General features: G+C 48.3%; 1 protein-coding gene across 2 annotated transcripts in view; it reads right to left on the minus strand.

Annotated features, from left to right (window-relative positions):
- Positions 1-1,201: 1,201 nt before the first annotated feature.
- Positions 1,202-25,684, minus strand: part of TGM1 (transglutaminase 1) — a 47,869-nt gene continuing 23,386 nt past the window's right edge. For both annotated transcript variants that reach the window (XM_072977100.2, XM_072977101.2), the window contains exons 4-15: positions 13,639-13,890; positions 11,682-11,800; positions 11,194-11,301; positions 9,827-10,001; positions 8,423-8,561; positions 8,182-8,285; positions 7,143-7,231; positions 6,071-6,224; positions 5,428-5,709; positions 4,636-4,796; positions 3,592-3,728; positions 1,202-2,903 (exon numbers count right to left, since the gene is read on the minus strand). In XM_072977100.2, coding sequence (XP_072833201.2) covers positions 2,507-2,903; positions 3,592-3,728; positions 4,636-4,796; positions 5,428-5,709; positions 6,071-6,224; positions 7,143-7,231; positions 8,182-8,285; positions 8,423-8,561; positions 9,827-10,001; positions 11,194-11,301; positions 11,682-11,800; positions 13,639-13,890 — 2,117 coding nt within the window. In that variant the 3' untranslated portion in view covers positions 1,202-2,506. The remainder of the gene's footprint in view (positions 2,904-3,591; positions 3,729-4,635; positions 4,797-5,427; positions 5,710-6,070; positions 6,225-7,142; positions 7,232-8,181; positions 8,286-8,422; positions 8,562-9,826; positions 10,002-11,193; positions 11,302-11,681; positions 11,801-13,638; positions 13,891-25,684) is intronic.

A 25,684-nucleotide genomic window follows, 5' to 3' on the forward strand; every position in this document is an offset into this window, starting at 1 on the left:
CGGAAAGGTTAACGTGGTCGTGGTGTATAAATCCCAGAATGGGGGGATAAAGGGAGTTGTAGTCAGAAAGGGGGAATAATGGATTAATTTGGAATGTGGTGCTGGAGAAATGCAGATATCCTGGATTTCCAGAACAAAACAAGGAGTTCCTAGAGTAAATCAAGCCTGAATTCTCTCTGGAGGCAAAAACATATGTTGAAACCGAGGCTCTTCTGCTTTGGGCACCTCATGAGAAGGCAGGACTCTCCGGAAGAGACAATAATGCTGGGAAAAGTGGAAGACAGTAGGAAAAGGGGTAGATCAAATACATAATGGACAGACTCCACTAAGGAAGCCATGACTTTTGAGGTGGCAAGAGCTGAGCAGTTGAGGGCAGGAGATTTCATTGACAGGCTCATTCATAGGATCGCCATAAATTGAAGGTGACTTGCTTGCACGTAACAAAAGACTATTTCTCTTGCTACTTAGAACTGAAAAGAGAGTGGCATTGACAAAACGCCTTCAAAATGCCCTGGAAAATAACTTTTGAGAGTAACTCTTCCTCATTACACCTAGTAAGTAAATTATAGTTTATCTATCTATCTATCTATCTATCTATCTATCTATCTATCTATCTATCTATCTATCTATCTATCTATCTATCTATCTATCTACCTACCTACCTACCTACCTACCTACCTACCTACCTACCTACCTACCTACCTATCTATCTATCTATCTATCTATCTATCTATCTATCTATCTATCTATCTATCTATCTATCTATCTATCTATCTATCAGTAACTTATTTATGACACTTCTAATTGTTACTTTATTTTCCACACAAAAAGTAACAATTAGTTCATCACACCCAAAAGTAACTTTGCTCTCTATAAATGGTGATTTTCAAGCTCTGGGGTTTTGCTTCTATAAGGCCAGCTTTGCAGGGTGAAAAAGAACAGCTTGTCATTAGGCCAACTCACACAGCAGGCTTTACGCCATTTTCTCCCATGCCAACCAGGGACAATGGGATTTGTAGTCCAGCACACCTGGAGGACACCAGATTGGGAAACAATCCAGGAAAGATTTCGTAAGACTGAGACAAACGTTAACAGGGGCGTTGCTTTGACATCGCTGGCCTCTGAACGCCGGATCTGTCCATGGCCAACGGCAAGCTTGAACTTGTCCATTCCTGCAACCAAATAAACTCCTACGGCCTGCTTTGAGTTAAAAACCATTTTATTTCGCAAATAAATACCTATATCAGTGGGAAAAAAAGAATCACAGAATCCATTTGGCTTTGTTGATTTCCATACAGTTTAAAAAGTAGCACGACTCCTTGAATCCCACACATAGTCCTTTACACAGTGGTCCCCGGGCTGGTTAAAATCTCATCATCAGCCATGCGTCTCTCTCGTTTTTGGCTCATGTTTGTGAAGTTTTAATGAAACAGTTCTGTTTCATAACAACAGCAGGCTTTTCTCTATGTGTGCCTGCCTTTCAATAAGTGACCGGTGCCGCTTGGTGCATTTTGCAGTGCGTAAGACTTCTTCAAGCTATTCCATCCCATTCTCAAATATATGTCTGACGATAAATTCCTGAAACACGCAAGATTCCGACTTCCAAAAATCCACAAAAACTATCCCAATCAGTGTTGCAAGATGATTTCTGGAAAAAGGATTTCTCTCCAACCGCCCACCCCAAATCCATACAAAATTAACATTCCCCAAACAAAGACCAGGAAGAGAGAGAAGTATTTGGTAACGCTGCAAAATATTTGTAATTTTTCTTCTTCTTCTTCAGAAAAAAAGCTCTAACTTCTGTCTTTGTGATGTGATTCTTTGCCGCCACCATCACAGGGGTGTGAGCGCTCAAGTGAGTTTCAGTGTATATTTTTACAATTAAAAAATAAAATGTCACAGTGAGGAAAACAGAGCAATTGCTACAAAAATTTTTTGGGGGGGAGCCCGACAGTCAGGGGTGGGCACAGGGGGGTGTCACTGTGGGTGGCAGGATGGCGAGGCCAGGGTATATAATCTTGGCCGCCGGAACTAAGAAGGGTGCCAGCATGTGGCCATGTGCAGAAAGGAAGGAAGGAAAATGGGGGAAAAGTCAGAAGACGGCCTGATCACTTTGGACGGAAAGACAAAAGATGAAATGGACGGCCCGTTCTGTACATGGAGGGTGACAGGGGCCAGAATCATGGAAGCCGAGGCAGATTATGTACGGAAAAGATGTAAGGGAGTCATTAGCAAAAATTTGTGGCCAGAACAGGGGTCGTGAAAAGAGAGACAGGAAGCAGTGGTGAATGAGTGGTAGGATGATCTCTGTAACTCAGTGGACAGCAGCGGATAGATAAGAGGTGATCCCTTCTGATCATAAACGTTTCTGGGTCACTCCCTCCATTGCCCCTGCTGTGGTTTCAGGTCATGCCAAGAACCCTGGAGAGCCCCAGTTTTCGCTCCACCCTGCCAGTCCTCCTGGCATCGTATAATTAAGACAGTCCATGGTCACAAAAGACGTGGCTCAGACGGGTCTGCCCGTTCGGCCTGCCCCGGGAGCTGCAGGTGACCCCCGGGCGTTGGGGGCACCTCGGGGATCGGGCTGGCGCGATGGGGAGCCCCGGGCAGGGGAACTGCGGGCATTCGCTGGACCGCTGTGGCCGGGCGAGGCGTGGGCAAGAGCAGGCGAAGCCCGGGCAGGGGCGGGCGAAGCCCGGGCGAGGCCTCGAACTGGAGAGTCCCGACCGGGGGCAGGGGAAGCTGAGGGTCCCGGCGGAGGCCCCTGGGTCACGTTGATCGTCAGCGCCCCATGCACTTGGGAGAGCTGAGGGCTGTCTAAGCTGGCGACCAGCTGGCGGCGTCCGGAACGCAGGGGCGTGAAGGTCTGGCGCAGCGTCACAGTTTGGTGAGGACCGATATTCCTGCAAGATGGAGAACAGAACAGAGGACGTCAATATATCCACCCCCTGGCCTCTTTTTTACTTTCATAAAGCACGGGTGGGAAGAGGGGGCAAGGCAGAGCTTGGAAAAGTTACGTCCTGGACAACAACTCCCATAATCCTGCAGCTAGAGAAGCAGGGGATCCCAAGACGTGTGGTTGAAAAAAAATGTTGTTTTCTCAAGCTCTGTTTAAGGAGTAAGCCAGCTCTTGAGGTTGTCTTTCAAAAGGCGGACACACATTCCACAAATGTGTCTCTCGTTGGAATGTATGTATTGTTCACTGTTTCATTCCTGTACCGAATTTTTAATTTCTCCAAGGGGTGTCAAGGCACCGATCCTTTCTGTGGAGCACAGTGCCTCTACGGCACAGTCATAAAACCTTATTTTTCGATTTTATTGTGACCTTGTAAAAATGTTTTAGAATGAGGATGCAGCGAGAGCAATGGATAAAATTCTCTCCAGCCACGTGGGAAGACGTTCGGACTATAGATTAAAACACACACGTGTGTGTGTTTGTATGTTTTGAAAAAAAGAATTACTTCCTGAGAGGGAGAGGAACTTTGAGGGCTTTCACCTAACACTGTGGGCAGAGGCATTCCAGGTGTGATTTTCGAAAGACGGGGCACGGCCGAACCTTCTGGTGGGGGAAAACTCAGATGGATCACTCACCCGACGGTCATTGTGTTCGGGGTAGAAAGTCCTGACCCTTCCATGTGGAAGATAACGTTGGTCAGCGTGGTCGGTAGCGGGTTCTTGAAGACAATCTGGACCTGGGTCTCCTGCCCAACGATAGCCGGGCCCAGCAACTGAGGAAGCAAAAGAGGAAGAGTTAACCCTGAAGGAGAAGTAGTAGAACTTGGAGTTGACGGGGGGTATTAAGAGGCTTGTGTTTGGAAAACTCCGCAAGACCATATCTAAGAGTCCTGCTCCCTTCTACTTTCTCCCTGGTGGAAACTGCCTGCATTTCAGTGGGAAGAGTCACTCAGTCATGTGACAGAGTTGAGACTGGGATGTTACTTTTAGAAAGTAATTTGTTACTGGCCATGGTTGAAAAGTAACTATTTACTCCTGGTTGTTACTGAAAGTATAACATTATGTAATAAATTGTTACTGACACATTACTTTTTGATGTTCTCTCTATCTTCAGAAAATGCAAAAAATGGGAAGGAGTCATTCCACTGATCCTTCAAAGCCACTTTTTTTTGAGCAACGATCCTCATTATACCTTTCCGCCCACCACAATAAGTTGGTTATTGGTATGAGTGCTGCTTTTTAAAAGCAACACAACATTACTGCTGTTGGACCAAAACAGGACAGGGGGCACCTTCGTAATTCAAAGCAAAACTGGCTTAAGCAGTAAAGTAGGTCTGGTCATCGTCCGATAGCTCTCACGGCTTCAGGAGTTGCCAAGTCGCTAGCTATGGTTTGCCAATTACTGTAGAAGAGACCGCAGGCTCTGTCCACATTGGGTGACAGACTGGGAGCTGCCAGAGTAGCGTGCATACAATAGGGTTAAAGAGGTGAAATCCACAAGCCCTCGCTCGCCCCCCCAGAGAACCCATCCACACAAGTTCCGCTCAAGCCCCAATACGTTTACTGGGAATTTGAAACCTGGGGATCAAAGCCACCGATCGCTATCCAGCTGAGTGCTTTGATGGCTTTGCACCCTATTTTCTAAACCCAGGCCCTCCAAACCCAGCATCCTCCTCCTACCGTCAGGGTGAGGTCCGGGGTGCGCAGACGGAAGGTGTGCTCCTTGGCAATGACTTGTCCTGTCTCAGACACTTTTCCAGAGATGCTCAGCTTCATAGCTCCCTGGTCCACCAAGTGGGGCTTGTATTCTGGGTAAGAGACCACCATGGGGACGGCCTGGGCTGGAGGGAGAAGGGGCAAGGTTCAGGGTTATACAGATCCCAACTTAATCAAACCAAGCCCTAGGAGGAAAGACGGAAAGAACCGGGCATGTTTATCCTTGGAAAAAGACGGAGGGGAGATCGGAGAGCGCTTTTCAAAGACCTGAAAGGCAGTCCTACCGAGGAGGGCAGGATCTGTTTTTGATCCTCCCAGAAAGCAGGGCGCCTCATAATGGGCTGAAGTGACAGGAAGCCAGATTCAAACTGAATACTGTATCAGGAAAAACCTCTGAACTGTTAGAGCAGTATGATAGTGGATCCAAGTATCTCTAGAAGCTCTCCAACACTGGCGGCCTTCAAGCAAAAATTCAACCACCCTCTGCCAGATCTGCTTGGACTTAAGATTCCTGCCTTGAGCAGGGGGTTGGACTGGATGACCTTTGAGGCCCCTTCCAACTTCATGATTCTAGGATTCTGTGATTCTAATCAAATCATCACCACAGGCTTTTTGGGGCATCATAATCAGCCTTGCCCAAGGCTACCACACCATACTGTTTCAGAAGAGGTGAGGATATACCGGGGCCCACCCCAACGGGCTCCCCTCACGATGGGGCTCAGATGGGCCACAGGGTGTGTGAGAGACCAGTCCTACCTCCGCCCGCCGGCACCTGGACATCTCGGCGTTCCTGCTTGAAGTTGCTGCCTGTCACACCCGTGTAGTACATGACGGCGACGAAGAGGTTGAGGGAGACGCTGCGAGGCATGGCGCTCCGGTTCTTCAGGATGACCCGCAAGGAGATGTCCTGGCCTGTGTAAGCCTCGTCCGTCTCCACCGTCACCGAGATGTCGTCTCCCCACTCCTTGTTCTTGTAGATGTGGGCCTTGGTGCCGTACTTGGCAGCCGTTTCTACCGCTTTGCGTTCCTCTTCGGACCCTGCGAGAAAAGAACCATGGAGAAAGAAAGAGAGAGGGCTTAGAAGACAAATCTACCCACTTATTGCCCCGTTCCAGAATTGAGAACTCAAGAGAAGAGCCAAAAAGTCATCAGAGAGTCGGAACGTTAACAGGAGTGAAATGGAGGATGCACGCACTGAAATGAAATCTAAGAGGTGTGCAACCGCACTTGTGTTGCTTTTTGAGCCATCCCAGGAGTCCCCAATCTTGGACTACAACTCCCAGAAATTCTGGGTCGGTGCAGCTGGTGGGAGCTTCTGGGAGTTGTAGTCCAAGAACATCTGGAGGACCCAAAGCTGAGCACCACTGAATTCTCTCTGCTTCTCGACTGGCGGCCATACCTTCTGGATGTTTGTAGATGTCGGTGATGTCTTGGCGCTTGTGGGAACCCACCGCTTTGGTACTGATGAGGTGCCCAATGGCTTTCTCCTCCACGTAGACGATCTTGAACGTCCTGTCAGGCTGGCGCTGCCAATACACCTTGTCGCTGTTGACCTGCAGAGACACACCGTGGGTGATGCTTCCCGTTAATGATTTTTCTTTCAGATCATTACTTTGGAAAACAACCTCTCCTCTGAGTTTTGGTTAGTTGGGAGAGCCCATCGGACATGAAAAACAGGAAGCCACTTCTGGTTCTAATTCAGTATGTGATCTCCATTCGCTGTCTTGAGGTATTAACCCAGAACATCCTTTGTCATGGCTGTTGGGAATGATTATTTATTGATTTATGATTTTGTTTCCACTGAGGCAATGCCTCGGCCTCCTGATGTTGTTGAACTGGAACAACCCGGAGCCCCAGTCAGCACAGCCAGTGGCGAAGAAGGCTGGAGTTTGTAGTCCGTCAACACCTGGAGGGCCACCCTTCCATTACGAAAAAAAATACTGCTTGTGGCCGCCAACGAACATCGTTAACTACTGCTTGTGGACCTATTCAAACCTTTATAATCACAGCATCCTGGGTATTGAAAATTCAGGGGCGCCAACAGGAGACCTGGTCGGTTACAGAGAAGCCCATCTGAGTAACAGGTAAAGGTTCCCATTGACGTTTAGTCCAGTCGTGTCTGACTCTAGGGCGCGGTGCTCATCCCCGTCTCCAAGCCATAGAGCCAGCGTTTGTCCAAAGACTGTTTCCGTGGTCACATGGCCAGCGCGACTAGACACAGAATGCCATTTTACCTACCAAGGTGGTACCTATTTATCTACTTGCATTTTTGCATTTTGTATGCTTTCAAACCACTAGTTTGGCAGGAGCTGGGACAAGTGATGGGAGCTCCCTCTGTCACGTAAATTCTATCTTACAGCTGGTTGATCTTCTGACCTTGTAGCACAGAGGCTTCTGCGGTTTAACCCGCAGTGCCACCACGTCCCTTGTATCTGAGTAATATTCACACACAGAAAACCCTTCAGAAATACCTCAGCAAAGCAGAAAGTGGCATCGTATTTTAGGTAGACAAGCCCGTTCTTAATGGCTTCCACAGAGCAGGGGCCGCAGCAGAAAATCCCTGTGGGGGAAAGGTTGAGATGAAAGAAAATCAAGCAGGGAGGAGGGAGCTGATCCGTATTCCCCTTTGGAGAGTGCTATATGGCCTCCAGTGAACAAGCTCCGGGGCCCATTTCCCCACCTACCCACTTCCGTTAACTTCTGCTTTCCAACAAAATACTTCCAGTTTAAAAATGAAAATAATAAGTTTCAATGAACGATGAAAGGCATACAGTTTTAGAAGAGAATCAAGCCCTCTTGAGGTACGATTCCCCCATTTTCAGAGAAAGCCAGTGCTTTCACCCCTCAAGGGCCTCCCGCCTCTCAAAAATTAAATCAGGGTCCCAAATATATATTGCTTGGACCTTGGACCGTCCTTAAGGTCACTCAACATTTTCTGACTTGGTAGCTGCAATTCCATCCTCCGGCCACTTGAAGCACTGGTGCTCTGGTGCTCCTCCCATTCATCCTCTCTAGGTGCAAGGTGTGATGTCCACAGCTTGCTCTGAGATCTACAGGGTATACTGCTCTTCCTTTGCCTGCACTATCCTCCACCAGGAGTACAGTGGTGCCTCGCATAGCGAGGTTAATCCGTTCCGGATTAACCTTCGCTATAGCGAAACATCACTAAACGGAATAAAAAAAGCCATAGAAACGCATTGAACTTCATTCAATGCGTTCCTATGGCTTGAAAACTCACCGTTAAGCGAGGTTCTGCCATAGCACTGCCATTTTCGCGCCCTCGGTAAGCGAGGGCAGGGCGCGAAAATGCGGCGCGGACCTTCCGGCGGCCATTTTTTAACCGCCGATCAGCTGTTCTCCCCCGCTTTGTTATGCGATATTCGCTAAGCAAATCGCTGAGCGAATGCTCCAGCGATGGCCCAGAGCGCCTCGTTAAGCGATTTCATCGCTCAGTGAGGCGCTCGTTAAGCGAGGCACCACTGTATTGTACGGGAAGCGCCCTCCTCTTACCACTGCTGGATTCTTGCGGGGTGGCGTCCACCACTTGCCAGCCATCAAACCCTGAAGGAAGGTCAGGGCGTTTCATCCAGCAGTCATTCCAGACATGAAAGTTCCTGCATCAGGATGAGAAAAGAGGAGAGGAAAAATCTGGGTCAGGAATCAGCCATCCACATTCTGATTCTTCCCCCCCCCCCGGCGCATGCACGCACAGCATCCCCACTTCTAGGAGAAGGAGGTATCGCTCTCTCACCAGACAGAATCGGCATTGAGGTTCTCGATAGGCTTCATGTCCTCGTCGAAGTAGATGTCCATCGTGAGGCTGACGTCCGTGTCGTGCGCCGAGTTGTAGTTGGTGACGGTTCGCGTGGCGATGCCCAGACACCGTAGCACTGGAGCAGATGAGAAGAAAGGCAGCTTCAGCAGGGAGAAAACCTTCATGCTTTCCTGCATCATCTTCCACAGCATTGGTTCCCAAACTTGGGTTCCCCAGATGTTCTTGGACTACAGCTCCCAGCAGCCTTCACCACTACTGGTGCTGGCTAGGACTTCTGGGAGTTGTAGTCCAAGAACATCTGGTGAACCCAAGTTCAGGAACCACTGTCTTCAAGTGTCTACAGTTGCTCTCAACTTTGCATCCTCTGCAAATTCTTTCAGGGAATACATGCTTGGCTTGTTTAGCTGAGCCAAAGGGGATGATGAGAGCTTGGAAATATTACTCTTTCTTTAAAAAACAAACAAACCCACAACGCTTAGAATTTCCCAGCCAGCCACGCTTCAGACAAGTAGCTAAATGGGTGAGTGAGCTAGACTCTTGTTCTATGTGAGCCCAACGGCAGCAACGGTTTTCCAGGAAATGCCATAATAAATGTGTAGGTACCCTAAGATCTCTTTTCCCTGTTTCTCTTTAGCCTAATTTTATCTGTTTCATGTTTTCTAACATTCGCCTGCCAGGATGCGCTTGTCGAATCGCTTGGACTTCAAGTCCCAGAATTCTCCAGAAATTCACAGGACAGAATCCTAGGAGTTCCAACTCATAGACCCACATCAACAGACACTTATATTTTGCTCGCCTGGAGCAGCAGGGCCTGTTTTGAAGGCTCCACCCCCTGCCTCAGGCCTACTTCCTGTTGTTCACGTACAAAAATGAAAGCTGCTGCGATGCTTTTGGGGAGTTGTAGTTTTGCTTCTGTTAGGCTTTCTCGAACCACAGGGCCCCAAAACCACAGTGGCAGCTTCCAGTCTTTTACATCAGTGGTCCCCAACCTTGCGCCTCCAGAGGTTCTTGGACTTCAACTCCCAGAAATCCAGGCCAGCAGAGGTGGTGGTGGAGGCTTCTGGGAGTTGTAGTCGAAGAACATCTGGAGGCCCAAGATTGGGGACCACTGCTTTACATCAGCAACAGGAAGTAGGCCCGAGACAGGCCTCCAGGCCTCCGAGACAGGCCCTGTTTCACGTTGAGCGAAATATAAATGTCTGTAGGTATCTGCAGTTTTGGAGGTCTACGGGCTAGACCTCCCATGATTCAGCCTTGGGAATTTCTGGAGAATTCTGGGAGTTGAAGTCCCATAAAATCCAAACAACACATCTCTATTTGCCTCCGTTTTCCTATATGCCACTCGCTTCCTCCTTTTCCTCTTTCCTACATGGCAGTTACCTGTGGTCACCACTCCAGCAAATACCCAACACTGTCCATAAAGGACAGGATAGCCAGTCTTGTGATACTTCAGGAGGATGTCTCGGCTGCCGACCCACGCCGAGGGGTTGGTGCCACGAGAATAGTCACCCGTCCAGTTCCCAACCAGCACCCCATTGTCATCCAGAGAATTCACCTGGGGGAAAAAAGAAAGAGAAAAAGACAGTGAGCCAAGCTGGTTAGAAATTGTCCCCAAGTTGGCCTCGCAAGAGATACCAGTAAACGAGGTGCATCCTGGTGATAAATCATCTCTCCCTACACCTTAATGATGAAAGAGCCATTATTTCATCAGGACGTGTCATGAATTTCCATAGACAAACCGCCACCCTTCTCTCGGCAATCCTTCCTAATTTCCATAACTTTAAATTACAGCTGGGCGGATTTGTGTTTTTTGGAACCGTCGTCCAGGAAGGGGAATTGGTACGGCTCTGCTCCAAGCGTGAGAGAAAGAGACAGGTGTGCCAAAGCTGGAGCCAAGCTTCATGCCTCTATATACCGAGTGGGGCCAAGACACGATGTGCTGCCATAAATGTATACAGATATGAGTGACGGGGCAGAAAACCTATTAGGGAACACATCAAAGAGACCTATCAGGGACAGACATGTTTTTCTTGATACAGAAAGGCAGTTGTTGCAATCGAGTGGCCGCGGGCAGAAAGTACACAATGTCACGACTGAGGAATCGTTCCAACAGGATTTTTTTTTTTTCCTCTTTGGAACTCCCTGCCGATGGGAAACAGCCTTGCTGGTTGAGCCCGTCATACAAGGTCGCACGATTCCTTTTAGAGAATTGCAACTATATAATGACATTGACCCATTCCTGCATCATATATAGCCTGCCTCAGACACACACACCTCTCTTGAGGAAAAGGGCTACTGGATTCGGTTGACCCTCTTTCTGCTATGAGACGCACAGGGAACCCATCAGGTTTTTTTGTGTGCTTCTTTTAAAAATTCCGGGGTATTTCTCCTTTTTAAGCAGAACAGATTGGTCCCAAAGGAAAAGCAGGAGTCAAGGGTAAAGTGCTGAACCAAGGCTTAAGGCAGAAAAATCTAGACAGACAGAGAGACGCCTGGAGAGTGTTGTCTTGTTATTGGGAGTGACCTGTTTTCAAATTTTTTTTCCTCACTTCACTGAATGGCTTGAAGCCAGCCACTTACTCAAGTCAACTGACCTCATAGGGTTGTTGTGTAATTTAAAAAAGAAAGATACCCAGGCTCCTTGGAAGAAGGATAGGAGAGAGACAGAGGATAAAAAAAGGGAAAAGCATTATGATGAGAAAATCTTAGGGGGGGAAGTTCAGGGCAGGCGCCGATCCGCTGCTCACCATGGCAGAGACCACACGAGATACCATGATGGGGTCTCCGCGGCTCGCGTGAGGCATGCCACGCCGGTCCAGCATGTAGAGGCAGGCATCGAGGACGCCGTGGTCAAACTGTGGGGAGAAGAGAAAGGAAACTATTAATGAGGGCTCAGAGAGAGGGGCCGCGAGGCTACAGCTGCCATGAAGGAAGGCTTCCAGGAAGCCCATTTTGGAAAGTCTCTGTTTCCTTTTTGGCCAGGAGCCTGGAAGAAAGGCCCTGTTCCAGGCGAGTGAAATGTAGGTGCCGTTTGGCGCTGCAACTCCCAGAATTCTGCCTGGGGATTCTCTCAAGAGGATTCTCGGAGCTGGGAGTGCAAAAAATAAAATAAAATAAAATAAAAAATCACCACAACAAACCGCGCACCCTGAAACGGCTGTTTCCGAGCTCTGCGCAGGCACATGATCTCACATCCGCGCTTCTGCTGTTTCCAAAGAAACACAAGAGGACTTACTTGGGCATAATTCCACGTCCGTTCTCCGATCTGGGTCTCTGTCCCGTAGTAGATCCTCCCGGATTCGTTCAGAACGTATTCCTCCAGCCAGTCCTTTTGCGCCATGTAAACGGAATCCTCTGGGCACGAAAAAGAGAGGCAGAGGGAAACTTTTTAGACTCTTTTAAACTTTAGGATCTAAAGTTCAGAGCAACGTTAAGATGTGATTTAAGGGAGGATTCGAGAGGAGGGCGAATTCCCGGGTGGATTCTGATGGGATTTTTGTTAAAAAAAAAAAGGTTTTGACCCCAAAGTAGGGGGTCAAAAGAAGCCCCCAGCTCTGAGATCTGGAGTGTTGGCCCAACCTATCTATAAAGCACCAGTTTCGGGAAGGCTGCCTTGGAGGGTTGACAGATAAGAGTATCTCTAGAGCATGTGCAGAGCACCCTCCCCTTTCTACAAAGTGCTCCTTCAACCGTTTCCCCCCCCACCCAGTGCCTTCCAGATGTGTGAGAGCATAACAGGAGCACTGTGGCCATACACTGTGGGGACGATGGGCACTTGAGTCCGACAGATCAAAAGCTGGGCCAAATTGGGTCAGTTGCCTTTTTGAACTCACTTCTGCTTCTTTGGTGGCAAGAGGTTTATTTTCTTCTCTGCTTTATTTCATCTCTATTTCCATGTGAGATAAAGAGCTTCCTTTCCCACCCAAATGCTTTTGTATGGCTTCTCCTGTTGAGGATCAGGAGCGGGGGCGTGGGAGATCAGGCCCCCTTGGCAGTTCCAGGGCTGAGAAAAACAAGACCTTCTCGTCCAGAAAAGGCGGATCAGACCCTCCAGTGCAGAAGGAGCTGCGGTTTTGCGCCCAGGGGGGCTGGTGTCTCGGCCAATCCCTTTGGCGGCGAGGTTTCCAAAACAAACAGAGTTAACCTCCAGTTGCGATAAGGAAACCTCTCTCGATGGGAGGTTTCGGCCCCATCCACTCACTCTCTGCTTGGGGAACGTTTGGCGGGATGCAAAACAGAACCAGGGACCAAGAAAAACAGCAAAAAAGGAGTAGGAAAAAAGATTTCAAGTTCTCTTATAAAATTTTTTTTTTGCACTCCTTATTCTTTATAAAAAAAAAAAGACCCTAGTTAGAGATATACATAATTATGCCCCATTGATTTCTATGGGAGCTTTCAACACTCGCTTCTTCTGATTGTTCCCATTGAAATCCACGGAGCTGTGCTGGGTCTCGCATGTCTGAATACAAAGAGATCTCTACCCCAATAAATCAATATTTTTTAAAAAATCGAATGATAACCACTCATTCTCTTTACTTTCAAAATCCAGAAAAAGTGGCTTTCTTGGACTCCGGGTCCCAAAATGCCCTGGAGGTTCTGGAAGCCGTGGTCCAAAAATTCACTTTCCCAAACTCTGTTTCTTCTAAAATTCCTACTTGCATCACCTCTTCACATGCACCGGGTACCTTTTTAGAAAAGGCATGCCCTCCGTGACACAAAAGATGCTTCTCCTTAGAATATTGCACCTTCTAATACAAGACTCTTTTCCTGCATGTTGTTGAGGAACTTAAAACAATTTTTAAAAATTAAACTTGATTTTTTAAAAAATCAATTATTTTAAAACAAGGTCCTGTTTTTTTTAAAAAAGGAAGCGGCCACGGTGCTTGTTGGGAGTTGTAGTTCTTCAGGAGGTGGCCTCTATAGAGTCTAATGGTCAGGGAGACTATAATTCCCAGGAAGCACTGCGACAGCTTCCATTTTCTTTGACAGCAAGGCCAGAGAAGGCCGTGCAGCCTTGGAGGTAGGCCCTGCTCCAGGCGAGCGAAATGTAGGTGCTTGTTGATACAGTGCCGAAACTCCCAATTCTTAGAGATTTCTAGGAGCAAAAACCCATTGATGAATAGTTTTAGCCCTCCTAAGCATGTTTTGATGGCATTCACAGATCCTGTTGGCCTCCCCACCACCATACTCACCTGAGCACCAGGGGTTGAAGAGGATGTAAATCTCATAGCGGGGGTCAAAGGGGGCCTGGTACTCCCCCGCCTTGCTTCGGGTCTTGACGCTGAACTGGTACTTGCCAATCAGGGCTTTGGGCGAGGTGGAGACCCGGAGGGACATGGTGTTCGTGCCCACATCCGTCGCCTCTGCTGACCAGCCCAGGCCAGGCAGAGAGCTGCCCACGGGGACCAGAATATGTGTGCCCTTGGAGACCTGTGGGTTGGAGCCTGCCGGAGAGAGAAGACGGAGAATGAGACGAGACAGCTGAACCGGAGAGACGTTTCTCAAAATGGACGTTGCCAAGTTCTGGGCAACAGAGGGCTGTCCATCCTTTCTCCACCTCCCTTTGTTTGCTTCTGAAAGTTGAAATAATAAATAAATAGGTGTGATTTATCAACAGTTTGTTTCCCTCCGTGAATCAGGTTCTGGGTCGTTCTGGTGCAAACGTAGGTTGAACTCGACCTTATCAATCTTCCCAACCCTGATGGGCTAACCTGCAAGGATTCCCCGTTGGTTGGGAGCCCCACAGAAACCCTTCCGGTCTTCAGCAAGGTCAAGCCAACTTCAAACTTGGTCTCGGCAATGGTGTGTCCTGTGTTGTAAATCAACCCGTCTCATCCCAAGTGGGCAGACTGGCGTCTCCGGAGACCCGGCTCCTGTCCCTTCTCCTAACCCATGATCATAACCACGGAGCTGCCTGCTCAGATTCCCAGCCTGGGTTCCACTGACTTGACCAACGGAATGTGCCTCACCCAGGGTTTGGCACACACCCCACTGAATGCACACTTAACCTCCCTCTCTCTTGGCCACAGATCTGAGCTAGATAAGTGTTTGCTTGTTGGCTGGACTCCTGAAACCTCACTGGGGTCAGGCGGCTGGTGTCCCCACTCCCTGTTCTGTTCCCATGCCTCTGTTTGTTCCTCTCTCTACCCCTACGCTGGCATTATCTTTTGCTTCCATCCACGTCTGGCCTGTCTTTCTGGCCCAGCTCTTGCTCAGATTCAAGATGCTCCCATGATCTTCATTTATGCCATGGGCTGCCTTGGCCCGCTGAATGTGTACGGGCTACTGTTCTGAACCAGGAAAAATGAACAAGATGTGGTTGCCCAGGGGTTGGGGTGAGCTGCAACGCAATAACATCCAAGGTGGTGCAGGCTTCCGACTGGTCTCCTTTCAGGAAAAACTTCCTAACTGTTAGAGCAGTACGACAACGGAACCCAGGACCTCAGGGAGGTGGTGAGCGCTGTTACATAACAGCACTGATGTTACCTGTCTGTCATGGGTTTGGAGGGAAAGTTCCATCCTATGGGGAGTGGAAGGCGGGACATCAGGAGGAGGGGCTGTACTGTATAAATATGTGATGCCTGTGTGGTGAAGGGAGATGCTGAGACAAACTGTGAGACACTGGGTTGGGACGAAGCAGCAGCTGGGGGAAGAAGAAGCTGTTGTGGGAGTCTGGGTGTCTGACAGGGTACTACTGTGTGTCAGAGTACCAGCCTGAAAGGTTCAGGAGTCTGTTGGTTAGCCAGAACTGATGGGTTCAGGGTCTGTGCTTTAAGTTAAAGGTTCTAGGTGAACCAAACTGTATGCTTGTGTGTGTGAGAATAAGCCACGTTACTTTATTTTATTCACCTGATTGTTTTATTTACCCTGTTTGTATTTAAAATAAACCTTATTCTTTTGTTGTTTAAAAATCCATCCCTGGTCTGTGTGACTTATTATAGGGAATGGTTGGTGGCAGCTTAGTGTAACTGTGTGACATATCCCAGTAGGTCTGGGTTTGTCACATTGATTGGTGTCCAGCGTGTGGGATACGACTGGTCCAGTTGTCCAGCGGTCCAGCAAAGCCTTGGCAGGTGTGCCCAGAGCAAGGGGGGTCTAGTCAGGGACAGTCTGAGGCGCGTAGGTAATCTTCTAGGTGTACCTCACGGGGAGGTGCGCTAGTAGAAGAACGTGCCAACTGGGGAGACTTAGATTAAGGTGCTCTGAGGCAGCCTAGTTTTGGCGGGAAAACGCTGAGGCAAAACTGCGTAGCAACAGCGAGCTGGCTTGCCAGCTGAGAGGCCCAGCAGAGGGGGGTAGGCTCTGACTCGATACTGTTGCAAGTAGTGCTGAAGAACAGCAGCAGTCTCTAGGGAGAGCTGGGTTCTGAGGCAAGAAGGAAAAAAAGTGGTCGTTTTATTTTGAGGCTTGACTTTTTAAAGCAGCCTGTTCTGAGGGGGGGTATGCCCTTGACTCGAAGCCAAGTAGCAGACATGAGTGAAGTGAAAGACCCCCAGATTGACCAAGGTTCTGAGGATGAATTTGGCTCAGTGCAAGGTGACAGCACAGGAGAGCAGAACCCAGAACTTAGAAAATTGATCCTAGCCCAACAGCATGAACTGAGGGTGAGGGAAATGGAGGAAAGATTAGAGAGAGAGAAAATGGCATTTGAATTAGAGCGAGAGAGAGAGAGAATGGAGAGGGAAGAAAGAATGGAGAGAGAGAAAATTGCTCTGGAAAAAGAAAGGATGGCGTATGAGTTAAGAAAACTGGAAATGATGAACCAGAACAATAATAATAATAGGGATTCTGAGGGAGGCCAACTGTCTAAGGCTGACCTGAAGAAATTCCCTGTGTACCACAAGGGAGATTGTCCTGAGGTGTTCTTTTCCTTAGTGGAAAGAGCGTTTGTGGACTTCTCAGTGAGGGAAACTGAGAAGATGACCATCATGCGGTCTTTAATCAGTGGTAGCCTGGCTGAGGTTTATGCCGAGATGCCTGAGGAATTGTTGAAAGATTTTGCAGAGTTTAAAAAACTGGTGTTTGCAAGACATGGGATAAATGCAGAGCAGCTGAGACAAAGATTCAGGTCCCTTACCAAGAAGCCAGAACAGACTTTTACCCAAGTGGGGGCCCAATTGGTGAGGCTGCTTGAGAAATGGCTATCGCAGGAGGGAATAGAGACCTATGAGCAGCTTAAAGACTTGATAGCCCTGGAACAGTTCTATTCAGTCCTGCAGGGGGAATTGAAATTCCAGGTGAGGGAAAGGAAACCGAAATCTGTGGCAGCAGCCGCAGAGATCGCAGATTTTATCTCCCAAATAAGAAAGCCCTTGGGTGAGGGGAAATCTGTAGGTAAACCCAAAGAAACCTACAGCAAGTACTCTCAGGGACCAGGGAAAAGCCAGCAAGGGGGAGGGGCCCATGGTGAAGGGAAGCCCTCAGACATGAAACCAAGACCTCAGATTTTGGAGGGAAAACCAAAACAAGATGAGAGAGAATCAAAATATACCAGAAAATGCTATTTCTGTCAGGGAAAGGGTCATCTAATCTCAGAGTGTGAGAAATTAAAGCAGCTAAAAGGAATGGTGCCTCAGAATTCTAGTGGGACCAAGCCAAAAGCTGTGTTCTGTGTCCAGAAAGAGCAAAGCTCATTGTCACAGAGGGAGCCTGTTGCCATGACTACTCAGTCTGGAACAGCTACCTATGCTGATCAGGCTGAGGAAAATGGTCCTCTTCTGGAGGTAAAGCGCTGCTTGCTGATAAAAACAGATTCTCAGTTGTTTGAGACAGCAGGGGTGGACGTAGGAATACTTGACCGTCAGTATAGGGGGCTGCGGGACACTTGTTCCCAGGTAACCCTGTGCCATCCAGATATTATTCCTAGGGAGTTTATAATCCCAAATGAGAGCATGAAGGTGGCAGGGATTGAGGGGCAGGTAATCTCTCTGCCAGTAGCTGAGGTACCTGTCAACTTTCAAGGCTGGAGGGGAGCTTGGCGGCTAGCGATTTCATCGACTCTGCCAGCAGCCGTGCTCGTGGGAAATGACCTGGCTGAACATGTGAAACGGGTGCTAGTGATTACACGCTCACAAGCCACCACAGGGACAGTTCAGGGGGGTAATGATGAGCCAGAGACGGAAGCAGAGGGGAGTTCAGAAGCTGTGGTGGAAACCTTAACCACAGACAGCAGATTTGGACAGGAGCAAAAGGCAGACGCCACTCTCCAAAAGTGTTTTGAACAGGTGACTGACGCCCAGCTAACACCTGAAACCCCAGTGAGATTTCTGGAGAAAAAGGGGATTTTATATAGAGAAACCCTGAGGAATATCTCAAAAGGGGGAGATGGGATCAGAAGTCAGCTGGTGGTACCTGAAAAGTATCGCCCCATGATCTTACAAAGGGGTCACTCTGACATGTTTGCTGCACACTTAGGAGTGAACAAAACACAGCAGAGAATCACACAGAATTTCTACTGGCCTGACATAGGGAAGCAGATCAGGGAGTTCTGTAAACAATGTGATGTGTGTCAAAGGCAGGGGAATAACCGCGACAGGACCAAAGCAAAGTTGTGCCCTTTGCCTGTGATTGACACTCCGTTCAAATGCATAGGGGTGGATATTGTGGGACCTTTGCCCAAGGCCACAAAGAGGGGGAATAGGTTCATTCTAACAATTGTGGACCATGCCACAAGGTATCCTGAAGCCATACCCTTGACAAACATCGAAACTAACACAGTGGCCGATGCTTTGGTGGGGTACATGTCCAGGATGGGATTTGCCTCAGAGATAATCACAGATTTGGGCACATCGTTCACGTCAAAGCTCATGAAACGCTTATGGCAAATCTGTGGAATTAAGCTCAGGGAAGCCACTGCCTATCATCCTGAAAGTGATGGGGTAACTGAGAAGTTCAATGGGACTCTAATGCGCATGATTAGGGCTTTCTTGGCAGAGAATCCAAACAATTGGGACCAGAAGCTGCAATCCCTTTTGGTTGCTTATCGATCAGTGCCACAAGCCAGTACCGGGTTCAGTCCATTTGAACTTTTATTTGGGAAAGGGGTGAAGGGGCCCCTTGATTTGATCGAGCAGGGTTGGGGGCAGATCGCCCAGGGTGACCCACAAGACGTTGTGACTTACATAGACACCTTGATGAATGACCTAAGGAGAAACCTAGAGCTAGCAGCAGAGACCCTGCCAGCTCAAAAGGTCAGAAAGAAAGCTTGGGATGACCAGGAAGGCAGGGAGAGGCGCTTTAACCCAGGGGAGGAAGTGCTTTGGCCTAGGCTCTGCAGAGAGAGCAAACTGCAGCTGGGTATCCCAGAAAGAAAATACTTGGGTCACAAGGTAGGGGGAGGAGTGATAAAACCCCTGGAGGCCAAAATAGAAGCTGTTCGTGATTGGCCTAGACCCAACACCAAGAAAAAGGTCAAATCATTTCTTGGGTTGGTGGGCTACTACAGAAAGTTCATCCCGAGGTTTAGCGAGATTGCGGCTCCGCTGACCGATCTGACGAGGAAGAAGGCTGATGACCGCATCCCGTGGACCAGCGACTGTGAGGCGGCGTTCCAGAGGTTGAAGGAGGCGTTAATCAACTATCCTGTCCTGCGTGCTCCAGACTTCGACCGGGAGTTCATCATCTACACCGATGCGTCTAACAGCGGGGTAGGAGCAGTTCTGTGCCAGGAGGATGAGAATGGTGACCAGCATCCAGTGTCCTACCTGAGTAGGAAACTTCAAAAAGGTGAGAGACATTTGGCAACCGTGGAGAAGGAGTGTTTGGCCATAGTCTACGCGATCCAGAAGGCCAAGCCTTACATCTGGGGAAGACATTTTATTCTGTGTACTGACCATTCACCATTGCAATGGTTAAAGACAATGAAAAGCCACAATAGCAAACTTATGAGGTGGGCTTTGAACTTACAGGACTATGACTTTGAAGTGAAGGTGGTCAGAGGGTCAGTGAACTGTGTTGCTGACGCCTTATCAAGAAGACCTGAAGATTGAAGACGGCGAAAGAACATGGACTATATGTATATAATGAAAACAAAAAGTTAAAATGTACCTGGTTTTGAATTTGGTTGGTATTAATAAAGGTAAATTGATGTACTGTATATGGTAAAATGTTTAAATGCATATTTGCTATGGTTAACTTGGAGTGTAAGTATATGTAAGTATTATATGGTATGTATAAATGTTGTTGTGTATTTTATGCAGGTTGTTTTTTTGGTGAAAAGCACTTTTAGCTTTCCCCCTACAAAACAACTTTTAAAGAGGGGAGGTGTTACATAACAGCACTGATGTTACCTGTCTGTCATGGGTTTGGAGGGAAAGTTCCATCCTATGGGGAGTGGAAGGCGGGACATCAGGAGGAGGGGCTGTACTGTATAAATATGTGATGCCTGTGTGGTGAAGGGAGATGCTGAGACAAACTGTGAGACACTGGGTTGGGACGAAGCAGCAGCTGGGGGAAGAAGAAGCTGTTGTGGGAGTCTGGGTGTCTGACAGGGTACTACTGTGTGTCAGAGTACCAGCCTGAAAGGTTCAGGAGTCTGTTGGTTAGCCAGAACTGATGGGTTCAGGGTCTGTGCTTTAAGTTAAAGGTTCTAGGTGAACCAAACTGTATGCTTGTGTGTGTGAGAATAAGCCACGTTACTTTATTTTATTCACCTGATTGTTTTATTTACCCTGTTTGTATTTAAAATAAACCTTATTCTTTTGTTGTTTAAAAATCCATCCCTGGTCTGTGTGACTTATTATAGGGAATGGTTGGTGGCAGCTTAGTGTAACTGGCTTTCAGGAAAAACTTCCTAACTGTTAGAGCAGTACGACAACGGAACCCAGGACCTCAGGGAGGTGGTGAGCGCTTCAACACCGGAGAGGCCATCAAGAGAAAATCGGACCACCCTCCTGTCTGATTTGCTTTGATTTGGATTCCTGCCTTGAGCTGGGGCGTTGGACTCATTAGCCTTGGAGGCCCCTTCCAATTCAACGAGTCTATGATTCTATGACAACTGTTGTCTTCAATGACAACAAAACCCACCCAGGGTGGAAGCACAGGAACCTTTTAGAAAGGTGTGGAAATAATTCAGTTCTGCACTAAGAGCTACAAGTGTACCCTTCCCAACCATCTAAGCCGATAATATTGATCATTGCTATTGACTTTTGATACGGTTAAATCCTTCAGTCATCCATGGACTGTCACAAGAACCTTGCAGAGTAGGCCATTGTGATTTTTTTTTCCTTACGGAGGAAAACCCTGGAAAACCAGGGTTGACGGGATTCTACAGAGGCCCAATCCGTTTCTGGTATCCTGGTTCAGCCCCTACTATCCATGAAGCGTCAGCGATTAAAAGTTCTTCTGAGCATGCACAAAATGTCACTCTCACATCACTACGGGAACATAAAGTTTCTCTAACCTGTTTAGGACTAAGAGATTGATTGAAGAAGCCAGAAAGCTGCCATGCTTTCCTGCCATGCCATTCAAACTTGAAGAACCATCTCAGGCAGAAATTTAACAGGTGCAGTTTCCCCTAGTATGGGCAAGTAGTACACTTCAGCGAGTCATTTTCTACTACAAAGCACAGGTGCCCTGTCATGAGGGAGCAATGGGAACATCCTCAAAAGCTTGATTTCACAGTTTTTGAGCATCAGCGCTTCTCTTTCGAGTGTACTCTGCTTATGCTCAGAAGCAACCTTGCAATAGCGAGTAATTTGTTAACATGCCGATCAGCTGAGGTGACAGAGAGCTAGATGCAGATTACCTCCCCTGTGTCTCTCTGCCTCATCCTTTCTCCCTCATCATTTGGAAAAGACCATTTTTGGAGGACAACTCCCAGAGCATCGCATCAGGAAAGCTCCAGGCCATATCAGTGGCAGATTCTGGGAATTTTATCCCACGAATGCTATTTTTTTCCAACATAGTCCTCACCTCCGACTCTCCAGGAAAACAAGGCAGAGCAGTCAAAGGTTTGGCCGTGTACCTTGGCCAACCTTTACCTTGTTTGTTGATGTTCCCGTCCCAAGAATGACCTCCTTTATCGGGCAAGGCTCGAAACGGCCACGGAGGTGGCTGTTTTTATGCCAGAGGGCCGGGGTGCGATAGAACAGGGAGAGTCCAGAAACAGGAGGGGCGGCGGGTAGCGGCCGGACAGCCGCTGTGAAGATGCTGGCGTTGGTGGTGGGCTTGCAGTTTTGAGAGACCCAACCCGGTCAGTCCAGAGACATCCGAAGCAGCAGGATCTGTGCTGAGCTCCCGAAAAAAAGAAAAATTACAAAACAGGGAGCATTACCAGCCGACCAGACAAATAGCAGGAAAGGCCTGCTTCTGGGCCGTTATAAAACCCAGGGCAGGCTGGATCGTATGCTTTAGGTAGCAGCTTCTCACGCAAGGGGGGGGGGGGGGAAACAGCTGAAGAAGCTTTGTTGGGGCAGGTATCCGGAATTTACACTCCTCTCCATCATCCACAGAACAGTGGCTGTTGAAGGCACCGGAGATGGGGAAGACGTTGATCATCGTCCCCGAGATCCACGATAGCCCTTATGGTTGATCTGCACTGCGTTGTCAGTGCTGGCACGTAGCAAAGTTGCTTTTTTTGGATTACAAGTCCCACCATGCTGCTCCTAGCTGGCGTGCGGGTTGGGAATGGCTCCGTGGGCTTCCTGCGAGGGAAAACTAGCAATCATCCTGGGGGGGCCTGCATTGATATTCAAGCAGAATATGAGCCAGCTCTGCAATCTGCCTACAAAAAAGAGCCAGTGCTATTTTAGGTTGCATTAACAGAAGTATAGTCTCCAAATCTCATGAGGTTACTAGTCCTCCCCTCCTCCCATTCAGCACTGGTAGAGTACTGTGTCCAGTTCTGGACACAGGCCTTCAAGGGAAAATTGGACCAGATCTGCTCGGATTGGGATTCCTGCCTTGAGCAGGGGGTTGGACTAGATGGCCTCCTAGTGACCCTTCCAACTCCATGATTCTACGATTCTGTGATACTGTACACTATCTGGCTTATGCAAGAAAAATGGCTGGCTCAGCCCTTTTGCGAAAGAACTCCGGGATCCTCGTGACACCCAAGTGCACACGCCCAACAGCTGGGCAGATGTGTCTTCAGGATCCCTCCACGGGGGAGTGGAGCACACCTTTCATCCCGACTCAGCTCCCCGTACTCGTTTCCACCCCTGCCGTGGCAGGTTAGAGCAGGCAGGAAGGGAGCGAACCTGTTTTCCTGGGAGGTGCGGCCCTACCTCTCAAGACCAACTCCTTTCTCTCCCCTCCTACACGCTAGGAGCCTGAGAACCGGAGATTTTGGTGCCCTGTCATCAGCATCCCTCTCCTGCACTTTCTCCACCGGAGCCGGCAAGCTGACCCCATTTTTTTTTTTCAGTATGTGCTTGGCCTCCATCCCTCCCAACCCTGGGCTCTTCCAAAAATATATTAACAACATTTAGATCTGGGGACTGCTTCCAAAGGTTTGAACTAGATACTGTAGGTGAGGGCCACCCTTTAGGGCCATCATCCTCACAACAGCTCTACAAGATAAATCCGGCTGAGAGAGAGAGAGAGAGAGAGAGAGAGAGAGGAGCGGCAGGGTCATCCAGTTTCGTGGCACAATGAGGACTTGAAACTTATCTCCCAATGCCACTCCAGCACTCGACTCTTATGCTCCGCCAGCCCTTCCTGCTAGGAACTCTGTGCATGCACAAGCTGCTTGGGATAGTTCAGTCGGATACAAAAAAGGCACTCTGCACATGCTCAGAGTGTACTTCCTGAAAATAGCAGTCTTGCAGCACCTGCACGTCTCAGAGTGACGACGAAAACCTGGGTCTCCCCAAAGTCCCAACCTAGCACAACACCACCTTGGCTCTTTTGATAGTCCTGCAACAGGCAGAAATTCAACAGGCAGAGATCTTCCCATGGAATGCTATGGCTAACTCAGGAGATGCCAGGGTGTGTCTCAGTCCTGGGAGGGATTTAACCCAGGGCTTAGCTATGCAGCCGTGATGGGAGTTCACATCTGATCCATTAGCTGCAATTAGCAGCTATTAAATCACAGGAGGAGGCACCTTCCCCCACTCCCGGATTTGGGGGGGGGTGCATGCTACAATGCCTGTCACACCCCCTCCCTCCAAAAATGGAAGCCATCGTCAGAATATTTCCCTAACAGGGAATGACTGTTAGATAAAACACGAGACCTTGCAGGCATTTGGGAATTTAGCTCACATCTGCCTTGGATTGTGGAACCCTAAACATCTGGAGGGCCTCCAGTTTCCCAATCCTGGACGAAACATTCTCGAAAAAGAGGTTCTGCTGTTTGCAAGCGCTCTGCCATCCCAGAGGGGCTGGGTGGTGGAGGGTTATTCTGCAGCAAGAGGACTATACACTTTGCACATGCTCAGATGTCCTCCTCTGTTGATCCAGTTCCTAAGGCTAGAGATTCTCTTGGCAAGCTCGGTGGCTGACTTTTTCTTTTTAAATCAGGTCTTGCTCTGCTGAAGGGCAGCTTGAACTGCAGGCAGGGCAGAAAAGATTGCTGAGGTTTCTCCTGGTCCAGCAGCGCTTAAAGATCTGAGAGAAAATCAGCAGCTCAGATTTGCAGCAGCTTGGATTGTGACCTCGGACCTGTATTCCAGATAGTGCTTATGAAATTAAAAAAAAAAACGGACTTCCTGCCTTTTCATACAAACAGGTTGTTATATTTTTTTTCCTGAAAATGGCAATCCTCCCCAAACTAAATGATCACATAAATGTGTGTAGCACAGTGGCTAGACAGATGGAGATGGGAGATCAAGATTCAAGTCCTCAGTGAGCTATATAACTCAACGGGTGATCTTGTTTGTGCCGGTCACGACTTCTTTCAGCCTGTCCTACCTCACAGGAGTGTTGTAAGGATTGAAAAATTGGAGAAAGGGGGAAACGACATGCACCCCTTCCAGCACGCTACAAACAGGGTACAGTATAAATAATAACTGCATGCCATCAAGTCAGCTGCTCTGACTTAACCGCAATCCTTTCCAGGTAGAGAATACACAGAAGTGGGTTACTATTCCGTTTGGGGACATAAAAGTAATGAATGAATAGTAGTAACCATAGAATAATGAAGTTGGAAGGGGTCTATAATAAGGTCACCGAGTCTGACTGCCTGCTCCAGGCAGGAATACAAATCAAAGCAGATCTGACAGAGGGCTGTCTGCATTTCTCTTGAATGGCTCCAGTGTTGGACCACCCACCATCTCTCAAGGTAATTGTTTCCATTATCCTGAGCTGGAAGGGACTCTCTGGATAATCTGGTCCAGCCCCATTTCAATCAAGGAGGCACCATGGGGGAATCAAACTCCCAACCTCTGGCTTCGCAGCCAGAGACCTCAGCCACTGAGCTATCCAACAGGAATAAAATGAATGCATGGGTCGACTTCTACCCAGAGCTCGGAGATGTGTTATTCCTGTGGACTACAATTCCCATCACCCCCCAGTCCAGATTTTAAAACTTTTATGTCTCCCCCATAGCTTGGAATAACGTGGATTCTGGGAGCTGTAGTTTTTTTTAAAAAAGCCCTATTTCCATGCTCTTCTTCTGCAAGCAGGACCAGAAAGGAGGTTTGGTTATTTAATCCCCAGAATAATTAACTCAATAAAGAGCTTTTATAAAAGGGCAAATAAGCGCATTGGCCTGCGCGGCAGCTTCCTACATTCCTGAGAGATTAAGCTAAATGTTTCTGCGGAGCATCCATCAAGCCTCAAGGACAAGGGTCCATTCTTTTCTCCCCAATTTTCCAATTTCCTGTAACTGGAGCTCAGCGGCTCCCCTTTGATGCTGCTGGGCCTTGAACAAGCAGATTCAATTATCTAATTAAAAGGTTAGGAGCTCAAGGCTTAATTTCTAGGAGGCAAGTTTAGATCTGCCTGCAAATGCTGCCTTCTGATCCATCAAATCTGGGATCACTTGTATTCTCTCCTGTTGGAGAAACAAAGGAAAACAAAAGACCAGAGTACAGTACGGAGTTCTGACTCCTGCCCTCTGAAGATGCCGGCCACAGAAAAACCTACAGAACACGGCCAAGCAACCGGGAAAACCCACAACAACCAAACAAAGGAAAAAGTTGCAGAGGATCCCATTAAATTGACTGAACACACTGGGAGGTCCCAAGGATCCTGCCAAAAGCCTTTGACTTTTCAAATCCAAGTGGGTCATCCAGAGGTGTGCAAATCTGTGTTTTTTTGGGGGGGTCGGACTACAGTTTCCAGAATCCCCCAGCCAGA

Source organism: Pogona vitticeps, chromosome 6 (assembly GCF_051106095.1).
Source record: "Pogona vitticeps strain Pit_001003342236 chromosome 6, PviZW2.1, whole genome shotgun sequence".
Taxonomy (NCBI): Eukaryota; Metazoa; Chordata; class Lepidosauria; order Squamata; family Agamidae; genus Pogona; species Pogona vitticeps.